Raw genomic sequence first — 24,799 nt, 5'->3', positions numbered from 1 at the left:
GCAGATGTCTGTGGGTTCCAGGCCAGCCTGGTCGATTACACAGTGAGACCCTGTCTCCAAAACTCAGAATAAACAAGTGAAAATTTAAAATGGTATTTCAGACTGCTTGGAAAAGAGAACCCATACTTTACTTTCTGTATCTCTGAGGAGATCTAATGCCAGCCAGTAGAGGCTCCAGAGAAGAAGCGAGCACTGCTTAAGTCTACACTCAGCGGACAACAGAACCAGGGCATAAAGGCACCTAGACCTTTGACCTTTGCCTTTGACCGCAGGAGCCCAGGTAAGCAACTTCAACTTAAAATATCTGCTGGACAACTTATGGGAGCAGATGCAGAGACCCACAGCCAAACATTAGGTCAAGGACACCATGAGAAAACCCACAGAATAACTAACCTAGGCTCATTGGGTGCACCGAGACTGAACCAACCATCAGGGACCCTGCATGGAGCTGGGCCCTCTGCACATAAGGTTGTGGGGCCTGGTGTTCTAGAGGGGCTCCTAAGAGTGGGAGTGGGGGTGTCTCTGACTCTTTTGCCTGTTTTTGGGACCTTTTTTCCCTCCTACTGGGTTGCCCCGTCCAGCCCTAATACAAGGGGAGGTGCCTAGTCTTATTGCAACCTGACATGGCATATTTAGTTGATATCCCTGGGAGACCTGTCCTTTTCTGAAGGAAAACCGAGGAAGAAGTGAATCTCGGGGAGAGGGAATTGGGAGGGGGGACTGCGAGGAGAAGAGGATGGGAAACTGTGGTCGGGATGTAATGTGAGAGAAGAATTTAAAAATTAGACAATGGACCACTCGCTGGCCTTTTATGGCTACTTCTCAGGTTCTCACTGACAAGCACACACAATGAGCAGGGGCTGCTCTGTAAATGTTCAAGGATTAACCAGACATTCCTAGATAATCAGCCTAACTTGAACTCAAAAAGAAGCAAAGAGCTGGGGCGATAGTTCAGCGGATAAAAGTCCTTACCATGCAAGTATGAAGACCTGGGTCCAAATCCCCAGAGCCCACATAAAAAGTCAGGCATGGTCTCCTGTATCTAACCCCAGTACTGTGGAAGGCAGACACAGGAAGATCACCCGGACTTGCTAGCTGCCAGCCTAGCTCTAGATGCAAGGGAATAAAGCAGAGAGTGATAGAGCAAGACACTCAACATCTCCTCTGGCCTCTGCATGGGTGCATGTCCACGTGAACCTGCACACTCTAACACGCACAGACAGACCGCACACATACACCACACTCTTACAAATATACATGGTTAAAAAAAAATCGAGGTAAAGGACGCTGTGGGTTATTGCTAGGGTGTGCTTACTGACTCTTCAGTACCCTTCCATGTGCTCTGCAGGCTAGATGGAGTCCAGGACTGGAAAGGTGGGAGATGTGTGAGCCACAGACAGAGAAAGGCAACCGGAGCAGCAGGAGGCAGGAACACTGGGCATCTGTTAAGTCAGTTTACCTCTGGTTCACAGAGATAGGCAGAAGCGGGCAGCGAGGCCAAAACGGACTGCTGTTTACTTACCCCTCTACTTGTCTGTCACCCCAGCTCCGCAGAGGTGACAAGGCCCTTAGAATCACGAGGGGGTACAGCTACTATGATGTTTGTCTACTCCAGAGCCTGTGTGCGCTGAGACACCAGGACTGGGTTCTAGGAAGGGCAGGTTTTCTCGGGGGCTTTATACATCACTGGGAGAAACAGCCAGGATGGGAGCACCCCAGTCTTCACACTTGGCTTACAGAGACCCCAGAGAACAGCTCAGGGCCAGGGCAGTGGTAAGGCGAGGTCCTGTACTGCCCACTAAGATTGGAAAAACTGGTAAAGACTTAAAATGCATGACACAAGGAGAAACCACACACAGAGATGGGTGTGCGCGGTGGAAAATCTGGAAGGAAATTCACACGACTGTCTCTGGGTAAAAGGGTACAGAAGTGTTTTTCCTCATACTTTAAAAAGTTTTCTACGAGAAAACATCTTTCTTGAAAACCCATAAACTCAGAATTCAAGGTAGCTGACAACACAGCAATGTGGCTAACTCTTGCTGGGGCCTGAGGTCAGGCAGCTCACTGTCAGCCTGTAAGAGGTGAGGCTTATCTAGTCCTACTTTGATGGGGGGAGCACAGCAATGTGCCCCAACCCTGAGTGCTCACATCTGCCTAGAGTGTGGCTGCAGGGAGCCCAAGTTTTCCTTCTCAGAGGTTCCCAGCTCCTCTCTCATCTTTGAGGCTGCAGATGTACTAGGCTGACGGCAGGGGCTCCTTCTGAGAGGTGGGAAGACCTGGCATGCATGGCCAGGATAGTGTTCCTTAGCAGGCAGCCCTGGGCTTCAGCAGATCAGGTCGGCAGGGGAGAGGCAGGCTCCAGTGGAGACAGCCACCCGTCACAAACCTCCACCAAGCAAACCCCATCCCCACCCCCCGCCCCAGACAAAACCCTATCCTTCTAGAAAGAGATGAGGGTGTTCTGAAATGAGAAAGGGTTGGAGAAGGGGGAGGGACGCAGGCAGATTTTATGCTCTGGTGACAAACGAGATTGCTGTTTGCTGAAACCTTTTCCCAAAGCGGACCGAGATATGTCAGACTGGAGGAGAGTACACGCTTATTATCAAATGAAAAAGGGAAACAGGGGAGTGAAGGCCCGGGTTAAGACAGTGAACACATGGTAATAGGGAACAGCCTTCCCAGGCAGGGCTTGAAAATGAGGTAGCCGATGGGGACAGAGATGTGGGAATGCTTCCAAAAAAATATGCGTCTCTATGCAAACACAGGTGGACTGGTGTTTCATCTCCTGGGCCCCCGGGAGTTAGGGAGACAGGGCTTCAACATTCAGAAATCCATCAGTGTGTTCCTTCGAGTTTTGTTTTTTTAATACAAAATTCATTCTTACCACAATTTCTGAAAAGTCACATCCTGAACCTCTATATCTTTGGATAACTAGTTCTTTAACCCTAGGGTTTGCACTTGGGGTCCCTAAAGTAAAGATGCCAATATATATTAATGAGCTGGCGACGGGGGGGGGGGGGGGGGGAGGTGAGGCTGAGGGCCTATGCTGAGCTCTGAGTGGGACTCCAGGGGGCCTCCTGGGGAATGGGGTCAATGGTCTCGCTACCTATCATCAGTTCTATAGTCTTGGGCAAGTTACTTTGTCCCTCAACCTATGTTAACATTAACTCGACCATGAAACAAGAATAAAAACACCTTCCCGCCAGTGCTACTGTGAGTACTGGACGAGAAACTCTATCAGGTGCTTACAACGGTGTTAGCCACAAAACAGAAGGCCCCATCGGTAGCTCCTATTCCTTGATGTATGCACAAATGACCACACGTGAGAGCCGGGTGGGCACTGGGGAAGGGGTGGCCTGGGGGCTCCAGGAGAGAACACTGAGCTCTGTGAGGGCCCTAGCAAGGCTTAGGAAGAGTAGAATGTTCAGTGGGATGATGGACAAGACACAGCAGTTGGCCTGGTTCGTGCTGGCTAAGAAGAGGGATGGGGCCAGCAGAACTGTGGAATCTGATGTCCAGAGATCTTATCATATTATAAAGCAGGGATTGAAGGTTGCCATGGAGCAGGGTTGGGAGTGTGTGTGTGTGTGTGTGTGTGTGTGTGTGAGAGAGAGAGAGAGAGAGAGAGAGAGAGAGAGAGAGAGAGAGAGAGTCGAAGAAGGCATTAGGATGTTCCCGAATAGCTTCACAGCATCTAATACAGTGTTGTTTTTTTAATAAGCACTCAAGTGACGGACCTATTTTCAGAGAGAGAGACTTCTATAGAACGCTCTCAAACATGATATCCTGGGTGAGAAATACTTCCATCCATCATCATTGGGTGTGTGTGTGTGTGTGTATGGGGGGGGGGATTCAATCTGCATGGGAAGATTTCAGAAAACTCCTGACTATGCCAAGAGAGTTGACAGGTTAGATAGCCTCTCCCCACCTCCATGCCATGAAGAAAGAGAGGAAAGGGCAAACTCTAGACAGGTCCTGTCACCACAGGTCAACAGCTCAGCAAATCCTCATAGCTCCTGCAGCCCCTATCACAGAGCTGCAAGGGGGGACCAGCCACACAGGCAGTGTGAACGTATTTTCTCTCCTTGACCTCTTTTCCAGCACAGCCCTGTGAGTGAGCGGCTGCCCTTAGCACAGCAGATGCCCCCAAACCCTGATGAACCCAGACACAAATGCCCCTGACTTACTTCTTCAGCCACTCCACGATGTCCTCAGCCGTGGACCCGTAGTTCTCATACTGGAACAGAAACCGCCCTTTCCTGTGAAATGACAAACTGGCTCAGCTAGGGACACCAATGCCATCGGGGAGGTATGTACTCTAGAAGGGATCAGGAGACTTACTCAAAATAGCAGATGGTAGGGTAGCCGCGTACATTGTACTCTTCCTTGATGGTTTCAAACTCTGAGGGGTAGATGTTCATCCCAGCCAGCACCTGAAAGGATGGAGAAGAGACCGGTCCACTATCTGCCCCTATCTATGCCTGGCCTGGCCAGGTGGACCGCTGGAAGAAGACGCTCGGGACAAAGTCTTGCTAGCTGGTGTGTAACCAGGGGAACAAGGCTGTCTGAACCAGCCCAGACAACAATAGAGAGCTTTGGAAAAGCCAGACATCTGAGTTCCAGGGCCGCCCTCCAAACAGCTGTTCCACAAGAAGGAGCATTTGGAACAAAAACAGAGTTCTGAGGGCTGAGCTTAAGAGAGCCTGGACCAAGGCCACAGCCACCAAAGCACACAATGTGTTCAAGCAAGGGCTCGTCTTTCTAAGTGGCGGGACCAGTGGTTGGACACACGGAGCATCTGTGTAAGGGTCTTGGGCACCTCATGTCCTGTCCTCAGGCTGCCCACCGAGGCTTGATACAGTCATTTCACACTACATGTCTCACGCGTGGCTAAGGAGACCATGGTTCTTACAGTGCATGAGAGATGAGATGTCCACAGGCTTGCTTAACCTCTCCCCACGCCTGACCTAACCATGGGGCCCCTCTATTTCTTCCTGCTAGTGACCCTTGCACTCAGTCTGGTTTGACTATAATTATAAAAGTCTGACAGCATTCTAGTTCTGGGGCCTCCATGGTCCACACCCATGAACTGGAACTTGAGCAGCTGTGTCGCTGCTATGTAGCTAAACCCTAAGAACCATCCAGAATGTGCTGTCTCCTGAGATGGGCCTTCCTTCTCCCATGGGGCTGGATTAGGGGCTACAACTTCGAGTCTGTTCTCATGGGAGAAAGTTGTAGAATGGTGAGCACAGGAAGGCTGGTCATGCTCACAGAGCAGAGTAACACAAAAGTGAACGGGAGAACATTAAGAGACAATGCAGGAAGCTCAACACTAGATTCTAACAGAGATGGACACGAGGAAAGAGAATAAGGAACACAGTGACTCTGGTGGGCAGTGAACTTGATCCTAGCATCTGTGTCCACCTATGAGCTATGTGGTCTTTGCAAAGTCACCCTCCCCGAGGCTCCTTGTTTGGAAATGTAGGGGATGTGACTATTGCAGGTCTCTTACAAGAACAGAATGTGACAACCTTGGTCAAAGATTTTAAGCCCAAACTGGGTGCTCGGTGACCTCCGGATCCTTCTTTCCTATAAGCCCCGATGGTCCTGATGTGTTGTCTGTGCCGTCAGCCCCTTTAGCCCAGAAGCATCTTTCCAATTGTTTTAAATACCCAGCACAGTGCCTGGCAAACAAAACGCATAACATGGGCTTGCTAAACCAACAGGGTTTCCCCCATCCCATTTTAGGATGTTGTGAAGAATATGGGGGAATAAGCCTGAAACAGATTTGACTAGGAGTCCTGGAGCCCCCTATAGGCCACCTGGCTCAGTCCCCAGAGTGATTCAATCTGTTGCAGTGATATCTATCTACCTGGAGGTTCCTTTCTCCGGGCTAATGGATCTCCCTCACGTCGGTGCACACTGGCCACAAGATGAATCGCACACACCGTCTTCTCCCATCATATCCCTTCTCTGCACTCAATTTTACAATCCTGCTGAATACAGGCGGAAATCCAATCTGTACTCAGCCCATATGGTCTCTGTCTCAGTTCTGAATCCTTCTTTCTTACAAATCTCTTAATTGTACACCTGCTAAGGCCTAGAGTTTTTTTTCTGCTTTCTTTTCTTTTCATTTTTTTTAAAGCAAGGAAAGAGACAGTCTAAGACTTCTGCACAGGAAGGAAATTGGCATGTCTGCTTCTCAGACACCTTGGTGTGTATCATCTTCCTCATCTTCCTCCCCCACTCCTACCACCAGTAGAGTATGCACTCTGAACTCCAGACAGACACCTGGACTGCTGTCCGACTCCCCACCTAGCAAATGCATTTTCTTTGACAAGGCTCTTGTCCTCCAGTTTCCTCATCTGCAGCAAGTCGTGTGCTTTGATGTTTAAGTGATAACACACGTAAAATCTGTTTACACTCAAGATAAATTGGGTATTCTTGTTAATACCACAAGGTTGATAATCTACTCACATTTCTAAAGCATGTGTTGTCTTTGCTTCTGGTCCCTCACTTTGGGCATTCTGGTTCCCCTGCTGAAGATGTCTAGCCTATTCCCCACCATGTGGCAACCACTAAAGACTCATTCATCTATTTAGGCAAAACCCAAAATCTCTCATCTCCAGAATAGCCTTTTCAAAACACCTATACTTGGGTGTTTCTGTAGCACTTCTGGGCCATTTGGGGGACAATGACTGGTTAAGTATGGTGTGTGTGTGTGTGTGTGTGTGCGTGTGTGTGTGTGTGTGTGTGTGTGTGCGTGTGTGTAAGTTTTAAGACAGGGTTTTGCTATGTAGCTCTGGCTGTCCTGCAACTTCGTCCTGCAACCAGACTGGACTTGCACTCAAAGATTCTCCTGCCTCTGACTCCCCAGGCCTGGGATTAAAGGTGTGTGCTCCTGCATCCAGCGAGATATGTATTTTTTTTTTGAGCAACTTGTAGAAATGGATGCCCAACAGGCACTTCTTCATATTTAACCCTTGGCAGGAACGGTCATGGATGTTGCACAGTGGGGAGAGTTCATAAGCTGCTGCTCCAAGCAGGGTCAGACTGCCAAGACATTCAGGAAGGGAAATGAAACAAGGTCTACAGCAGGAAGAGTGTGTGTCCCCCCAAAATGGAGAGTGTGTCTACTCCAGCTGCACTATGGGATACATAGAATTGGAGGAGAGAAGGCTACAAGCAAGTTAGCCAAAGTCACTTTGGAAAAGAGTTTAGTTGTCAATGCATTTGGTGCTCCATTCAGGTATGGTAGAAAACTACTGGGGTCAAAGAAAATATTACTATCCAGGGGCGTTTCTTTGAAACACAGTCATTCCCTAGTATCCACTGGAATTGGGGAAAACACCAGGATACTGAAATCCTGGGATTCTCATCTCTTCTATGAGATGGGGTAGTATTTGCATATACTCTACAGAAACTCTCTCATATGCTCCAAATCACCTCACATTATCCCCAAACAGAAGATGATATAGATGGTAAATAGTTGTGATAGTTATGACTGAAGGGATAAACTCAGTCTGCACATGTTCAATATAGAACAGCTCCCCCTAAATATCTTAGATTCACTGTTGGCTGAATTCACAGATGCAGAGTTCTGGAACACACAAGGTGTATGCACAGGATAGGGCAGGTTGTCAAGGGAGAGTTGTAGGTCAGGGAACAAGTGAGTAGTCTCCAACAAATACCTATGTGGCCAAGCAGAACAAGGTCCAGAATTGTGGATATAGACAAGATGGGGGATGTAGACAAGATGGGGGATGTAGACAAGATGGGGATGTAGACAAGATGGGGGATGTAGACAAGATGGGGATGTAGACAAGATGGGGATGTAGACAAGATGGGGATGTAGACAAGATGGGGATGTAGACAAGATGGGGGATGTAGACAAGATGGGGATGTAGACAAGATGGGGATGTAGACAAGATGGGGGATGTAGACAAGATGGGGATGTAGACAAGATGGGGGATGTAGAGAAGATGGGGGATGGAGACAAGATGGGGATGGAGACAAGATGGGGGATGTAGAGAAGATGGGGGATGTAGACAAGATGGGGATGGAGACAAGATGGGGGATGTAGAGAAGATGGGGGATGTAGAGAAGATGGGGGATGTAGACAAGATGGGGATGTAGACAAGATGGGGGATGTAGAGAAGATGGGGGATGTAGACAAGATGGGGATGGAGACAAGATGGGGGATGGAGATAAGATGGGGGATGGAGACAAGATGGGAGATGGAGACAAGATGGGGATGTAGACAAGATGGCGGATGGAGACAAGATGGGGATGTAGACAAGATGGCGGATGGAGACAAGATGGCAGATGCAGACAAGATGGGGGATGGAGACAAGGGGGTGAATGTGAAAAGAGGTGTTTGTCAAGATACAGGACACACTGCCAAGGATCCAGGCAGCTCAGTAAGGGGCTTGAAGGAAGTCTACAGGTGGAGGGAACAGTCTGCCACATGGCAAGAAGCTGTTTTTAAACACTGCATTAATAATAAGAGGGGGAAATCCTGACTGTAATGTGTAAGCTATCAGATATGTGGTACCAGAGCTTAGGAAATGAGTTTGGGCAGAAACAGGGGCACAGAGATCATGAAGGGGTGGACTATGGCAGGACAAAGAAAGCACAGTGCCAGGCATGTTCTGCACTACAGAGAGAATGCAGGCTTCAGAGGCACCTCCCCCTAGTGAACCTGATGAAGGGACACAGGTAGTCAGGAGGTGGAGGGCATTACACCTACAAAGTGCACCATCGCTTACACATTTGTGCCTCTCAACCCAGAGGGCCAGCATCATCATCCCCATTTCATAGCTAGAGCAATGGAGGATCCAAGGCTCAGCACCTCGCTGCTCAAGAACTCCCAGCTGGGCAGTGAGTGAGCGCCAGCACCAAGCCTGACCTTTACAAGTCTGTAAAGGTCATCAGGACCTTTTACCAGGACCATCACACTTCCATTTTACATCCACTCTGTCCAATCGTGGTCGAGTCTAACGAGAGACTGGCGATGCTCAAAGGCCCAGTGTGGAAGGGGCCAGGGCCAGGAAGGCGAGCACATGGAGGCACAGCTCTTTCTAATGCTGCTGACCCAGGGAGCAGCTTGGCTGCGGACAAGGATGCCAATTAGTTAGCAGCAGAGAGGACAGATGCCCATGACTCACCACTGGCCAATGTCAGTGCCAAGGGGGCAGATTTGAGTTTAGAAAATGGCAAAGGCCACATATCCCTGACCTGACCCGACTTCCTGTATGACATCATCAGGTCGGACACCTCCCACGCTCCGGAGCAGAAGACAACTTCTGACCCTTGTACAGGCACAGCCAGACAAAAAAAAAAAAAAAAAGAAAAGGCCTCAAAGATGACAATGATGAAGAGGAGGCTGGCTGCTCGCTGCTCTAGGCAAGCTGGGTTTTAGCAGAGGGTAGGGCAAGCTTCTGATGCCTGGGGAAAAGAGTCCACGTCAACCCTACTGTGCTCTGTGTGCAAAGGCAGAAAGCAATCAACACCTCTGGGTTGTCCAGCCCTTCCGTCCTGTCCCTGGTTTCTGGGAAGGTACCAGTGCACACTGAGTCCCAGACCAGAAACCAGGGATCTAGCACAAGTACAAAACATTACAAAAGCCGCTTTCCTAAGAAACTAAACTGGAAATGGAAGGAAGCAAACCTCAAGCCAGGAAAAATGTGAGTTACAGACACAGACGCCCTGGGTGGAGGTAACTCACACTTGGCCTTTACTGTGCTGTTTCAAGCTTCCTGGCTTTTCTATAATGTCACTGGTGGAGCCAGAAAGGGCAACTTTTAGGTCTCCAGATTAGGCCCAGAAAGGAAGCGCAGGTTCTCTGAACACAAGTATGCTTCAGAGCCAACTTCATGAAACATCCCGGAATAAGCCCTTGGCCAAGGGCAAAGTCCCTGCCTTACAAACCTCCTTCTCACTGTGTTTCTGAGCTCAATAACTCATACTCTGGATTCCTATAGGAGGGGGGAATGTCATTCTAACCCAGGAGTGATACACTCCAAGCTCCCCATCTGTCAACACAGACCGGGTACCTTCTACGCCCCTGCTGAAGAAACATACTTGACTTGCATGCAGCAGCTGCTTCCAGGAAGGCCACAGATCATGAGTGCATGAAATTGTAAAGTGATAAGACACAAAAGCAAAGGTGAGTGGCCCTGTGCGCGGGCACAGACAGGTCCTGTGTCTGTGGCAGGGTGATAGGACTCTGGGGGAACACTGAAGTGGACAATGTGGCAATGGCGGAGAACGGCCCAGAAAGTGCATATGGCTGGGGCTGGCTGGGGTCATTTGTATTCTGATTTGAGGCGTGAGTTACTTGACAGTTCTATAGAGTTTGGAAGTTGAGCTGAGTAGTTTCGAAGTGTACACAGGCACAGGCAAGGAGAATGTGGAGGGTAATTAAGTCTTTTCTTCAGGCTAAATAATCTTAAAATATGGTTATCTTTTGAGGCCCCAAAAATGAGCAGTGAATGTCCCCAGAGTGATGTATATGTACCTGAAGGGCAAACGTCTTCAGGCAAACTACTAAAAATTCACTGGTGAGAAGCAGGAGGGACCCTGGTGTTGCCCGAGAATGAGGTCAGCAGAGAAAACACTGGTTCCTGTAAGCCAATCTTGCAGCGGGCTATTCCCCGTCTACACGATAGCGCTTGTGTTGACTTTGAACTAATCCCCACTTAATTTGATCCATAAAGATTGTGATGCTGTTTCAAGGCTTCAGATCTCCCATAATGGGACGTGGGCCAGACTCAGTGAGATGGCTCCTGTGATACAGCCTTCTGTGAGTGGTGTATGGATTTTTCCACGCTCCTAAAAGCAGCAGATGCTTTTCTGTTGCCACCAAAAATGCTTCTGCTACTTATGGGTAAGCGCAGAAATGGACAAACATACCAGAGACGCAGTCAAAGCAGGAACTCAACGAGACATCTGCTCACCCACGTTCACAGCCTCTTTCGTAACAGCCAAGAGCTAGAAGCAACTCAAATGTCCAGAGAGATAAATAGAGAAGTGGCAGGGGTGTGTGTGTGTACATGTGTGCATATTATACAGCTTTAAAAGAAAAAAACATTGTGTCACATGTTACAACATGAGTGGGCATAGAGGACAACATGCTAAGCAAAATAAGCCAGTTAACAAATCACAAATACTGTATGATCCCACTTTAATGAGGGATCTAACCTCAAAATCATGGAAAGGCATAGACCAAGGCTAGGGGCAGGGAGCAAAGCGGAAATTCACAGTGAGCAAAGCAGAAATTCACAGTGAGCTAGCTGACCTGGAGATCTGTTTCGCAACAATGTAAACATACTCAGATCTGTATGTTAATATGTAGTTGAGGTGGTAGGCATAACAAGTGTGCTCCTGACTCAGCCTAAGGAACCGACAGATCTATGGCAAAGAAGACGGCTCTAAACAGGGCAGAGGGCAGGCAGGCTGCAGGCAGCCCTCCAAGGTGGACCTCAGCCCAGCAGAGGGTAGGCAGGAGGCAGGTAGCCCTCCGAGGTAGACTTCAGCCCAGCTCCTCCTCTCTGAGTGTCTGCCTCAGTATGTTGCTGTACCATGCTGCTTGCTCTGGCTTCTCGAAAGAACTGCTTCCCCAGATGCAGAGATCCACAAGTAACTGATGTAGGAAGTCCTACTGTATATATGTTGCTTTTATTGGTTAATGAATAAAGAATCTGCATTGGCCTGTGATAGGGCAGAGTAGAGCAAGGCTGGGGGTGGGGAACTAAACTGAATGCTGGGAGAAAGAAGGTGGAGTCAAGAGACGCCATGGAGCCACCAGAGGAGAAAGATGTAAGCTGCCAGTTGGAACCTTGCCGGCAGGCCACAAATCTCATGATAAAATATAAAATAATAGAAATGGGTTAATTTAAAAGATAAGAATGAGCTAGAAATATGCATAAGCTAATAGACTAAGCAGTGTTGTAATTAATACAGTTTCTGTGTGATTATTTACGTTCTGGGCAGCTGGGAACAAACAAACAGCCTCCATACAACAAGTAACCACTAGGCTGAGCTCCCAGAGTCTAGTCAAAGTGAGGGAGGAGCGATAATATGAGCAAGGGGTCAAGACCATGGTGGGGAAATGCACAGGAACTACCTCACCAATTCCAGACTGATAGCTGCAGAACCTGCATAGGACCAAACTAAACCCCCTGAATGTAGGAGACAGTGGGTGGATTGGGTAGTTTATGGGGCCACGGGCAGTACATCCAGGATCTATCCCTAGTACATGAACTGGCTTTTGGGAGTCCGTTTCCTATGGAAAGATACCTTGATCAGCCTAGACACAGGGGGAGGGCCTCAACATAGGAGGTCACACCTTCTCTGAGGAGCAGATGGGGGATGGGGTGGTAGGAGCTGGATGAGGTGAGGGAAGAACTGGGTTTGATACATAAAATAATAAAATAAAAATGCTTCCCTGATGGTTTCTCTTCATTGTGTTCCCTAAAAGTAGGCTTTCTGGAACCCACTGGCTTCTTCTCTACCTCCCTACATGTTTTTCCTTTCTTCTTTTGGGGGATTATCTACAGTCTTGGTTCTATAGCTCTCCTGTCTAGGCCTGCTTGCTTCCCTCCCCACCCCCTCACACAGAGCCCAAAGAGGTGGGGCAAGCCTGATTTCGGGGAGCATGCTCTGAGTTTCCAGTGTACCCCTAGTACCACCAACCCCTTTCCCTCCCAGCAACTGCTAATCCACTTTTGAACCTGTGGTGGTCTAAATAGGAGGGGTGTCATTACTAGTAAGTGTGGCCTTTTGCAGTAGATGTAGCCTTGTTGGGGTAGGTGTGGCCTTGTGGGAGGAAGAGTGTCACCGTGGGGGCGGGCTTTGAGGTCATACATGCTCAAGCACATACGTGGCACACAGCCTTCTGCTGCCTGCAGTTCAAGACGTAGAACTCTCAGCTCCTTCTCCAGCATGACTGGCTGCATGCCTCCACACTTCTCGCTATGATGATGACGGACTAAACTTCTAAATTGTAAACCAGCACCAATTAAATGTTTTCCTTTTTAATAGTTGCCATGGTGTCTCTTCACAGAAATAGAAACCCTAGCTAAGACAGACCCCAATACCCAAAACACTAGACTTCAGATGCGCTGCCCTGGCTCCTTGGCCCTGGTTTGCTGTCTCCTTGATGTGTTATCACTGGCCTTTGACAGGTGTCAATCACTCCTGCCCTGCAAACGCTGCAGTTAGTTCTCCCCCTTCAGAGAACAGGTCTCATCTCAGAAGTAACCTGGGCAGTGCGGACTGGCAGCGTCACTGTTTGGAACCTACCCTCTCCAGCCCATCCCAGACCCAAGTGAGAACCACTAGTTCTGCTGGCCCCCAGGCCGTACTTACAAAGTGGCCTCGCACTTGGGTGGCAGCCTTCTGGAAATGTGGCATGATTCTCTTGCACATGCTGCACCCTGTTAGAGGCAGAAGAAGAACCACACCTAGTTAGAGTGATGACTATAGGGCCTGTGCTCCCCTCCCAACCCCCACACCAGGCCAGCAGCCACCCACAAACATCTACACCATCCCCTCACACATTAGAAAGCTCAGGCCCTGTGGAACCCAAAGTACAGGAAGCAAAGGCCTGGCTGCCAAAGAATTTACAGGCACATTAGTTCCTCCATGGATCTTGGATGGGATAAGCGAAGGTGCCAAAGAGACAGCAAAGCCCACAGTGTTCCAGCGTGCCTGGCCTGCTCCATAGCAACATGGGGAGGCAGGACAGATGTCGAGAGCAGCCTCCGACACGCACAGCTAAAAGCTGCCCTCCTTACCCAGTCAGGGATGGCAAATGAGAGAGTCAAATGCCACTAGGAAGGAAAATTTGTGACTATGAGTACAATGACTTTGGGGATTTTCGTGCCTCTTCTCTCTCCCATTTACAAGCATAATTAAGCAATAAACTGGAGGCAGTCGGCATGAAAGGTGCTGGCTCTCGCAGGTGGGAAGGCATGAAAAGTGCTGGCTCTCACAGGTGGGAAGCGCACTGGGCCAGGACTGAGGAGTTCCTACTCTTTACTCTGCTCGCTGATGGCCTTGGCCAGCTTAACTCCTTTCTGGGCTGTCTCTCCTTCTGGCAAAAGGAGGAAAACAGACCCCCAGCCCTCCCAGCCCTGCACAGGAGCCAGTGGCTTCTGCCCTCTCAGGTTTCTGTGGTCTGAATAGTCATGCTCCTCTCTTGGGGTGGTAATGCCCCCCCCCAGCAATGGTATACTTGTGGCAAACATCTATTATTACTTCGGAGCAAGCCTGACATAAACCTGCTCCTTCATCTACACCTAATCGGAAGAGGCCATATTTCTGCGCTGACCCCACTGGGCATGAGGTCCAGCTCGCTCAGTCACGAGGAATTGTAACATGCCAAGCTGTTACCGTTTCTGACAGCTTCTCTGCTGCAAAGAAAGCCTTGAGAGGCGTATCTGAGGGTCAAAGGCTCCAGGGCTGCCTGGAACTACATGTCAGCTGGGTTCTCATCTCAAAGAGCAAGCCATGCTTCAATCAGTGGCAAGCCAACACACTCACGCCCTGAAAGGCTGTGAGCAAAGAATCCAGGTGGGAGGGGCTTCTCACCTTCCAAGGGCAGAAAGAGGCATGGAGTGTGTGAGTGTGTGTGTGTGTGTGTGTGTGTGTCTGTCTGTCTGTCTGTCTGTCCTCTTCCTGGGACTAGCCAACCCTTCCTGGTAACAAGTCTACTAGGAGAGACAGATGCAGGAAACTGACACAGACTATCACCAATGCCCTACAGCCTTCTCCCCAACATTCCTGCCTGACAGATGGGTACCCAGACGCACACCTCGACCACACGCTACCAACCCTGAGCTGGTGAAAGGATGCAGCACCTGTCCTGGAAAGTCAAGTGGCTCTCTTTTGCTGGCTGGTCACCCTGGCCTGGGCACAAGCAGTGGCGAAAAGCTAGGAAGATGACATTGCCCTCACTGTGGGAACTCCCCGAGGAGATGGAAACAGGGCAGTGCTCTAGGGGAAATACACAAGCCAAGACCACGGCAGGGAAAGCAGCAGACTGCAGAGAGAGACGCTACGTTCCAGGGACTACGGTCCCCATCTGCATCTGTCTGCCCTTGACCCTTGAGGGATAGGGGATGTTGGGCAGGTGAATATCAGTGTCCTTGAGGGTTATGGGACTCTGGTTATGTGAATCTCAGTGTCCCCGTCTGTGAAGACAGTGCCTGCCCCATGGGTTCTATGCAGAGATATCCAAGACAGCGGGAGTCACTGGATGCCCAGGATGCATCTCAGCTCAACACAGGGTATGAGTCAGCTCCTTATCCGCAGTGGGAGAAGTACTTTCACAGGAGGAAGGGGATGCCACACCATTCCAGGAGGAAAGGAAGGAGGACATAAGTGTTTCTCTTGCACTTCACTGCCTTTCTCAGCCAGGAAGTGTGCTTGCCCACCAGCCCAGCCATCCCTCAGGAGCAATGCGCCCCCTGTCTCCTCGGGTGCAGCCTCCCTGTAGCCTGCAGCAAAAGCACTCCCCAGCCGTCCCAGGGGCAGGGGCTAACAGTTCTGCGTAGAGAAGGTCCTGGGGGAGTGAGAAAGGACAGGAAAGCCCAGACTAACCCCATTTCCAACCTCACTACAAAACAGAGCTGGTGCCACGCTTCCTATGTAAGCTCCTCTTTGGGGGATTCAACTGTGAGGTAGGAAAGAGGTAAGATTAATTATCACTCTCGCAGCCCCAAAGCCCGAGCAGACAGTCTTTTTATTTTCTCATTAATTCAGTGAACAAACATTTACTAAGAGAGCAGGGCCTGGGGACCCAGATGCCTCGTCACAGCTAAGGCTCCCACTGTCTCTGGGTTTATTCATCTACAAGCAATCATAGGATCAGAGTCCTGACAGATTGTCGGGGTAGGAGATGGCTGTGAATCCCAGGAGTGGGGCCACAGCAGCTGGGTTGGTCGAGGCATACTAAAAGCCTGAGTTTCTTTCAGTAAACACACGCATGCACACATTACAAAAAGACCAGGAGTCTCTGGGACCTTGGCCACTGTCCAATCAGACCCTCCACGGGAAGATGAACTTAGCGAGTCAGTTTTCTTCCTCCCTTCCCACCACTAATATGATCTGTGACACCTTTGAGGCTCCCCACTCCTCCAGCCTCAGCTTTCTATTAACAAAAGACAGTCTCTGCAGCCATGAGCAGCACAGGCCCACTGCCAGGAAGCCTGGGAGTGGGTGGGGCAGACGGCACGAACATCAGGCTGCAAGTGCTAGCGGATGTGCTTTTAACATGACTGATGGCGGTCCAGGGAACCTTGGGTGGCTAGGCTAGTAACTGGCCCTGCCTCCCGAATGCACCACCTAAACACACACACACACACACACACACACACACACACACACACACACACACACACACACACAGAGTTCTACAGCTTCATTTCACCAGTGTGCTGACTCCTGGAGGTAGAGACAACTCAAAGGAGACCCGCTCCTCCGGGTGCCAAGGAGGGTGACTTCTGGACCAATCTGCAGCCAAATGACTAATAAGGTCCTCAGCAAAGGGAAAAACCTGCTGCGACCAGCTCGTGAGCATTACCAGAGTGAGCCATGGTGAAACTTCAGACATGGGGCAACTGGGCTCCTCCTGCCGTCACCAACACCTCTGAAGGCAAGGAGGCTGGGCAAGAACTGTTGTCATGAACAAACTACAGGCTCAGTCAGGCAAAGCCAGCAGAACCCCAAAGGGGCATGTGGCCCGAGGTGTACACCAACACACAGGGAACAGGGGAAGGGACTCTAGGCAAGAAGCTTCCAGAAAGGTGAAAGTAAGACAGGCTTTCAAGAGTCAACAGCAGTCTGGTGCCACAGACTGTGCTGGTCACCCCCACCATGCATACTCCTGGGCACCACCTCCTCCTACAGCTGACAAACGCCTCTGGTTTCTAGAAGGGTATGTGTAGTCCCAGGGTCAGAGTTCAGAGCCTTAAAAGGTTCCAACTGTGTTGAGTTGGGACTATGAGACCGCAGGAGTGGTTAGAAAGATTGTATCTCTGCTACTAGTACTCAGCTGTCCAGCAGCCATAGATACTGGATCAATGTACATAGCAGAGTTCCAATAAAACTTTATTACAAAAACAGTGAACCACGGGGCCATAATTTGCTGATCCATATCAGAGGCTTATGAAGCAGCAGGCAGAGCACACAGTTTTCCGATAAAACAGAATACAGTAATCATCTGGTACGGGACACAGCACGCGGTGAGGGTACGTATGGTTTTGTGACACAGAAGTGACTTATTTACATGTAATTTACATAGAGTTACAGTACAGGGTGGTGATGGGAAATCTTTTCAAGTCTGTGAAATGCAGTTAAAAGGTGGGAAGCCTGTTCTCTGAAAAGTGTGGAAACTGAGCCCAGAGAGGTGGAGTATTTGGCCAAGCTCATCTAGCTCACTGGGAGCCAGCTGGCCCCAGATCTGGGTCTTCCCGCTGCCACCTCAACTGTTCTTCTGCCATTTCCCACAGCCTCGGGCTTCACACAGCTACGGAGCCCAAATCCCCAGGTCCCACTTGGCCTCACCCTGGTCCCCTGGTCCCCTGGTCCTGCCAGCTGACACCAGCAGTGTTGAGGGAGCTGGTGTCGCCGAGGCAGACGGGCTTGGGGTGGTGAGGAGTGGCAAGTCCAGGGGCTGGTGGGAAGCAGCAGAGCTACAGCAAGCACACAAGAGGGGGGCATGCCCTGAAAACTCCAGGTCCAGAGGCAGGAGAATGCACAGCTAACTAGAGGAGACACCCTGGAGCGTCCAGGGTGGAAGAGGGCAGGAGCGAGAGGAAGAGGACAGCAGGAAGATGGGAGCCAGTCAGAATGGCCAAGGGGAAGGAAGGAAGGTAAAGAGACAGGACCCCAGGCAGCCCTGGCTGCCCATCACCAGCAGTTTGAATGGACTGTGGTCCAAGGAGCATTCACTTACAGGGAGCGTAAAACATCATGAGGAGTGGCTTCTCTTCTTTCTTCAGGAGCCGTCTGAAGTCCTGAGGCATAAAGAGAAAACCCCAGGAGGTCACATGCAAGGAGACAACATGGGAGCTTTTGGCCACCTTTGCCCCAGAATGCAGTGATGGGAGGTATGGTGGCGAATGCTTCAGAATTCACATGAGACTCAGTCATAGCCCAACAGGAACTGGAAGAACCTAGGGCTGCCCTATTCTAGACAACTCTGCCATCAGAGAGGATGAAACACAGGGTCTGAGGGGATAAATGGTTCTTCCAAGTCACTGGGCGAGGTGACGAAGCCGGAGTCAGCTCCTAACTTTCAGTTCTACCTATAAAACCCAAAGACATCAAGGAGCCATTTTTCTACAAGACTACTAAAAAGACCAGCCCTCCACGTGATTTTACGAGTGACTGTCTCAGTGAGGATAACAGTTTTCATGACTGCTCTTTGTGACCCCGGGGATCTCCTGACTGAATTACTGGGTGATGATGAGTCCACACCAGCTAATTCTTCTCTGGCTTCAGGTCTACCACCACCACGGGTCCACAGACCCACAGTGCCCCGCGGGACAATCCAGGGCATCGTAAACAGATCATCTGTATTTGTGAAACAGTTAGATCACTGCCTGGCACATTATTAGGTAATATAAAATGACCCGTTAAATAACCGTGGCCAATAGAAAAAGGAAAATGAGTGTCACAATGCTCTGACGACTGGTCCAAGAGGGAGCCAATGAAGGAGAGAAGCGAGCCCGCTGAGGGCTGCAGAGAAGCCCCGCCACAGAGCATATTTTGATTACAGTTAAGTTCCTCCAACCAGCTTTCTCAGAAGAAAATTAGAGGCCTTTTCTTTTTGAATAATAAGGAAAATAAGAGAAAATTTCAAAAGGCAGCTTTCTGACAGCAACATGGCAGGGAGTAATAAATGACGGCAGGCCCGCACGATGGGACACAACTGCGGCATTGAAGAGCGGGGTGGAATCGTTAATGTCACACTAAGATGTGCATGTTAATCTGGGGGGGGGGGCAGGTATAGAACAGCATATAAATGCAATGACGTGCTTCTGAGTAAAAATATTTATATATGCATTACCTTAAAAGCCTGGAAGCCTCCACAAATATCAGTAGTGAGCCATCTCTCAATGAAGAGAGGGAGTGATTTGTGGTTTTCTTTTATGCATAAGCTACACTTTCTAAATATTCAACAGGGAATGTGTATTACTTAGACTTTTTTCAGCTAGATAAAACAAGATTGTAATTTTTGTGGGAATCTAAAACACTCTGTAAAAAAAAAAAACCTGAAAAAAAGCTAACCTTTATTTACAGTCACAATTGTAATCGGATGTTTACCTCAAAAACAACCAAAGAGGGAGGCTTTAAGAAATGCGGTATTAGGGATATATAGCTCGGAGGGAGGAAGTCTGCTCGGCACCCAGACCCTGGGCTGGAGTCTCAACACTGGGAGTGAAAATCATGGCATTTGAGAGTAGTTAGATGCTGAGTCTGCAAGCTGGGGAACCAAAGGCATACAGAGCAGCTTTCAAAGGTGAATGAAGATGAAGTGAGTTCGGTATTGGAGCTCAGTAATGAGATGCAGTCAGTACCAGGTAGACGGCCACCTCTGCAGAAATGCCTGAGGAAGGCTGCGGGGGCTCTCAGGAGTTCTGGTCACTAGCTCTTGGTATCAGGCAAGTACGTAAGCGAACCCTCCTTCACAGTTTCATCTAAGTTTTAATTTTTTTTCTGAGGAGGGGTTAGGGCTTAAAGCATGATTACATTTCGATCCTAACAACCTTCCCACAGATATCTGGCCCTAACTGGGGATAACAGAAGCAGAGGGAACAGATTACCTTCTCAGTATCAATGTGGACAACATCTTTGGCTTCAGGATCTTCTTCCCACAGCGGGGGACCCTTGGGGTCCTTCAGAAAGGCCACTATGGACTGAGGGGAGAAAAAGGAAAAGAAACCAGGACTTTGGTCAGGAAATGGGTGAGTTGGCAGACCCAGAGACCTACTCTGCTACCTGTCTAAATATCCAGGCACACCAAGTGCCAGTCTTGGAACTGCATGGGGTACTGGCTGGAAGAGGGAAATATTTCTTGTCCATGGACATCACCACTAAGTGACCAGAATTTATTCCCAGCACGTCCCCCAGGCCTTTTCAATCACATGGCACCACTGGTCAGCTGATGTGGACATGTTTCTCTAGCTTCTCTACCTTGTACCTTGAGACAATAAGCAGGTTTCTTCAGCCAGAGACACTCCAGGGCTTCAACTACAAATCTTCCCCCAGGAAGCCTTTCTGCTCAACTGAACAAAGGCCTCCAGGCTGCTGCGAAACACATCCTCCCACATCCCTAAGCCCCTTTCCTGTCAACTTCTAGGCATGTAACCGCAGCGCTTATTGCCTGCTGGGGAGTTCGCGTTCTACACTGCTGATGAGCCTCGGAGCCTGGCGTGTGAGTTAGTGGGGCTAGGGATGGGAAGCACCAAGCCAAACTATCCACCCCAGTGGCCTGGTACAGGCTGGGGCACTTCTTTCCATGGACCCTCTGTATCAGGGCAACGAGGCTGGGCTTTTTTTGGGTGAAGAGTTGGCTCCAATCGGAGAAGGATAATGTCCAGTTGCCCTCCATCCTCACCACCCATAACACTTCACTGGTGTAGACAGAAATGACACCTCAGTCTGGGGACATGTTCAAGGTGGGTGAGAACCAGGAAAGGTGCTTCAACCTCCTCTCAGTCCACTCGCGGCTGAGGGGGACAGCCACAAGGATCTTCAGAGTCCCTATTTGATAAAGCAAGATTGCTTATTTTGGGGAGTTGGAGAGCGGGCTCATTAATTAAGAACACTGGCTGCTCTTCCAGGTTGATTTCCAACAACCACACGATGATAAATAACCCTCTAAAACTCCAGTTCCAGGGAATCCAGCACCTTTCTCTGACCTCCACAGGCACTACCTGCATGGGGTGCACACATAGGAGGACATGCAAGCAAAATACTCATACACATTTAAAAAAAAAAAGATTTCTTATTTCAGTCAATTTTATCAAGTGTCAGCGAGCAAATGCCAAGCTGAGGGCTGGGGAGGAGGGTGAGAGTAAGGACAGAAAAAAGGAAAGCTGGGGGGAGAAGGGGAAACAGCGTTTAATGATGTTGTGCCATAGCAGAGGACCTTGGTGGGTCTATTGTTTCTGGAACCTCCTATGTGGGAGGGGCTACTAAGGAACAAGGAGCCACACTTTTAGAAGGTCTCTTTCCGATAGCACTGCCTGTCTGCCCAGATGGAATGGTGAAGTCCCTCCTAGCAAGGGAAGGACAGCCATTTTGCAAAAGTTAGACCTACCCTTCCTTGATAGCCTGTCAACACTTCATCAGGACAACATACGTCAAACGGCACGGACAGTGCCTTTCTGGAGCCTACACTTACCACAGCCACAGAGGCAGCGCCCCATCTAACACGGGAAACAGATGCTAGTGGGTGTCCACCTGCCTGCTATTCCACAAATACCTAGTATGGTGTTTTCAATCGAGAGCGCACAAAATTAAGACTCTAGTTTGGAAAGTCTGGACCACCTTGCTATGTGCATATACACTATTTGGTCCCTAATTCAGTAGTCATGGGGATCAGGAACATAGGACTGGTCCGCAGTTACTGCTTCAGAGGACTTGGGGGGAGTCCTGTCTCCAGACTCAGCATGAGCTGAGCTTCAGAGTTCCCACAACCTGCTCATCTCACCTCTACCCAGAATCCAGAGGAAACAAAAACAAACAAAACAAAAAGGAAACAATTAAAACAGTCATGTTAGAATCCTGCTGTTTGTGTGGGCGTCATTTTCATTTAACTAAGGCTCAACACCACCCACGGGTTCTTTCCAACTTTTAATGAGACACCATGGGAGTCGGCACCTGGGAGCCCACTCAGTTCCTGGAGCACCATTAGGAGGATGCTCAGTATCCAGACAACCAAGAGAATGTTATGCCTTCTTCTGCCCTATTCTCTCTTGACCCTCTGAGCTGGGAGATTCTACGACTGTGGCTGCCCATTCTGAAACCAAAGACCCTGCCCAATGCTCATCCTGACACAGTCTTTGATGCAGAAAGAGATATATCCAGGAGTGTGACAGAGACCACTCTTTCCCCTTCACCAGCCTGTCCCTGGGCTTCTGGCTGCCTCCCTGACACAGAGTTCTTTCTGGGCAGCACCATTCCTGCTCAGTGACTCCAGGGCAGACCTTCCAGAGGTCCAATCACAAGTCAGCCAATCCTTCATCGATGTGTAAACAATTCACCCATCCTGCTTCCCAATCACACTTTGCTCCCGGGGAACATGTGTTCTCTCTCCAAGGACATTAGTCGATGTCACGACACAGAACACGGAAAGCCAAGCAACTCTAGTTGGAAATAGATCGCCAAACCTCAAAATGGATGTTAAGAGAGTATAGAAATAAGCAGAGAGCCCTTAAAGCAGAACCTGTGGGTCGTGATCCCTTTGGGGGAGTCACATATCAGATCATTTACACGCATTATCAGACATTTACATCACCATTCATTACAGTAGCAAAGTTACAGTTACAAAGTAGCAACAAAAATCATTTTATCATCACATGAGGAATTGTATTCAGGGTCGTAACATTAGGAATGCCAAGAGCCAGTGCCATGGAGGGTACAGCTGTAGCAACTTCAATACAGAGGTTTGGGTAAATAAGGAATGACCTGTGAGAAGGGCCAAGGGAGCCGAGCACTGACAGCTATACACACAGCTGAACAGACAGGAACAACTGGAAAGGGATGGAAGAAAGAGAGACAGGGCAGAGGGTGTTAACACAGTGGAAGAGCACCTGCCGAGCAGGTACGAGGCCCTAGGTGCATTCTCCTGTGTGGTAAAAGCAAATAAATGGGACGGGGGACAAACAGGTGCTCAGAAATGAACCCTGCCTGAGCTCAGCTCAGGTTAGAACTGGATGAAATGCATGGCCAAGGCAGGTGATGACCCTGGACCAGAAGCGTGATGCTGGCGTGAGGCAGAAGATGCTTAAGCTGAAGGAGAGCTGAGAGCGGCGGAAAGGCAGCTCCTCTGGGAAAGCCAGGCGGCACCTGCAGGCTCAGGACTACACTTATCCTTTTATAAGTAGGCTTTCCACCTACTTATAGACTGGAAAGTAGCAGGGACACTTGGTGGTATCTACGTCTCACCTGGGAGGAGCCACATCAGCTTGAAGTTGCCGATCTGCCCCAACGTTTACCATGCTTACCCAAACACCGGGCACTTCATGCCCTTCGGTCTACAGATAGCCCCTGTGGGTACCCTCACTGATGAGGAGATGGTTTTGAAGCCAGAGCAAAAGGAGACCATGACCTCTGGAGGGGGGGAGGGGTCACAATATCACCTGCCCCAGTAGGTGAGTCCTAGGCATTCACTGACAAGGCCCGGGTGTCCCCTGTGTCAACAGCAATAACCCTGGCTGGATCCTCTGCTGACATCAAAATTAATGATAAGGACCCTCAGGTGGTCAGGAGGGGCCTTTGTGCAACCTGCCCTTTCTCCTTTCAGGGAGACCTGCCAAGCATCTGGTGTCCATTCAGGCTCCACCCCACTGAGAGGGAGGGAGGCAAATTCACCTTCAGCGTCACAGCTCGGTCGTATTCCATGTGAAATGCACCGTCTCTGTCAAATAAGGAAAAGGCGTTAACTTTAATATGCTTCAGCTAACGGACACTGGAACTCTGTGTGTATGTGTGTGTGTGTGGTGCACGTGTGTGCGTGCGTGCATGTGTCAGTCTGTCTGTCTCTTTCCTCTTAACTTTAATATGCTTCAGCTAACAGACACTGTGTGTGTGTGTGTGTGTGTGTGTGTGGTGCACGTGTGTGCTTGCGTGCATGTGTCAGTCAGTCTGTCTCTTTCCTCTTGTCTTTCTTTCTAATAAATAATGGTAAATACACTGGAAAAATCATTCTAAAATAAACTAAATCCAACTGAAACCTGGTGTTCATTGAGACTACCAATAAAACTCTCAGCACTTACTCTGAAATTGGGAATGTGCAGGGTCACTTACTGGTAATGGAATAATTCAATCTTCTTGTCCTTTGGGCTGAGGTCAACTTTCATCTTCTTGCACAATTTTCTACTCTCTGCGTCACTGAAAGACAGAAATGTCGGGCACCATTTGTTACCTGGAGTCGTCACATAGGTGTTGACAGCAGAATCTGCTAGAGATCTGAGAAACAAGGCAGGTGACCTAGAATTCTCAGGTGCAGATGAAGACGGTGGCTCTGGGGGACCTGGAGAGTAACGGACAGGGTGTGTACTCTGCGGTGGTCAGGGGAGGGGCAAGCAGGAAGGGAGAGACCTCAGGGGTGAGTCCAGTCAGGGGAAGTAAAGCACTGGGAAAGTGAGGGGGCGGGAAGCTCACTGTGGTAATAAATATAAGCCTAAAGCCAGGGACCATAGGCCCAGTTGCTCAGGAAGCTGAAGCAGGAGAATCACTTGAGCCCAGGAGATCACGACTATGGCGGGGGGAGTGAACGCCCTACAACATGGCCTGTCACCTGGGGAAGTTTAAAACAGCCTGGCCTTCTGCTTCAGAATCTGTGGAAGCGGCACCACAGCAAGATTCTGCTTCTGAGGCTCTGAACGTGTGCCACCTGCTACAGGCCATCTGTCTGGGAAAAGATAATGCCCTGCCATGTTGGAGAAGAGCTGGGGTTTGTTAAAAAGCCAGGAAGAAGAGCAGTGCTTTGGTTAGAGAAGCCTCTCTCTCCCTTGTCTGCGACTATACTAGGAATCCTCCCGGTACGCACGGCCTGTCC

General features: G+C 49.6%; 1 protein-coding gene across 1 annotated transcript in view; it reads right to left on the bottom strand.

Moving 5' to 3' along the window:
* Pdia5 (protein disulfide isomerase family A member 5) overlaps window positions 1–24,799 on the bottom strand; it is an 87,484-nt gene that overhangs the window by 29,705 nt on the left and 32,980 nt on the right. Inside the window, exons 4-10 of the mRNA XM_075965350.1 lie at window positions 24,046–24,129; window positions 23,611–23,656; window positions 19,836–19,928; window positions 17,963–18,023; window positions 13,372–13,439; window positions 4,342–4,433; window positions 4,188–4,259 (exon numbers count right to left, since the gene is read on the bottom strand). Coding sequence (XP_075821465.1) covers window positions 4,188–4,259; window positions 4,342–4,433; window positions 13,372–13,439; window positions 17,963–18,023; window positions 19,836–19,928; window positions 23,611–23,656; window positions 24,046–24,129 — 516 coding nt within the window. The remainder of the gene's footprint in view (window positions 1–4,187; window positions 4,260–4,341; window positions 4,434–13,371; window positions 13,440–17,962; window positions 18,024–19,835; window positions 19,929–23,610; window positions 23,657–24,045; window positions 24,130–24,799) is intronic.

Source organism: Microtus pennsylvanicus, chromosome 1 (genome assembly GCF_037038515.1).
Source record: "Microtus pennsylvanicus isolate mMicPen1 chromosome 1, mMicPen1.hap1, whole genome shotgun sequence".
In the NCBI taxonomy this organism is placed as follows: Eukaryota; Metazoa; Chordata; class Mammalia; order Rodentia; family Cricetidae; genus Microtus; species Microtus pennsylvanicus.
The sequence above is the reverse complement of the archived record's forward strand: the minus strand, read 5'-3'. Positions and strand labels throughout refer to the sequence as shown.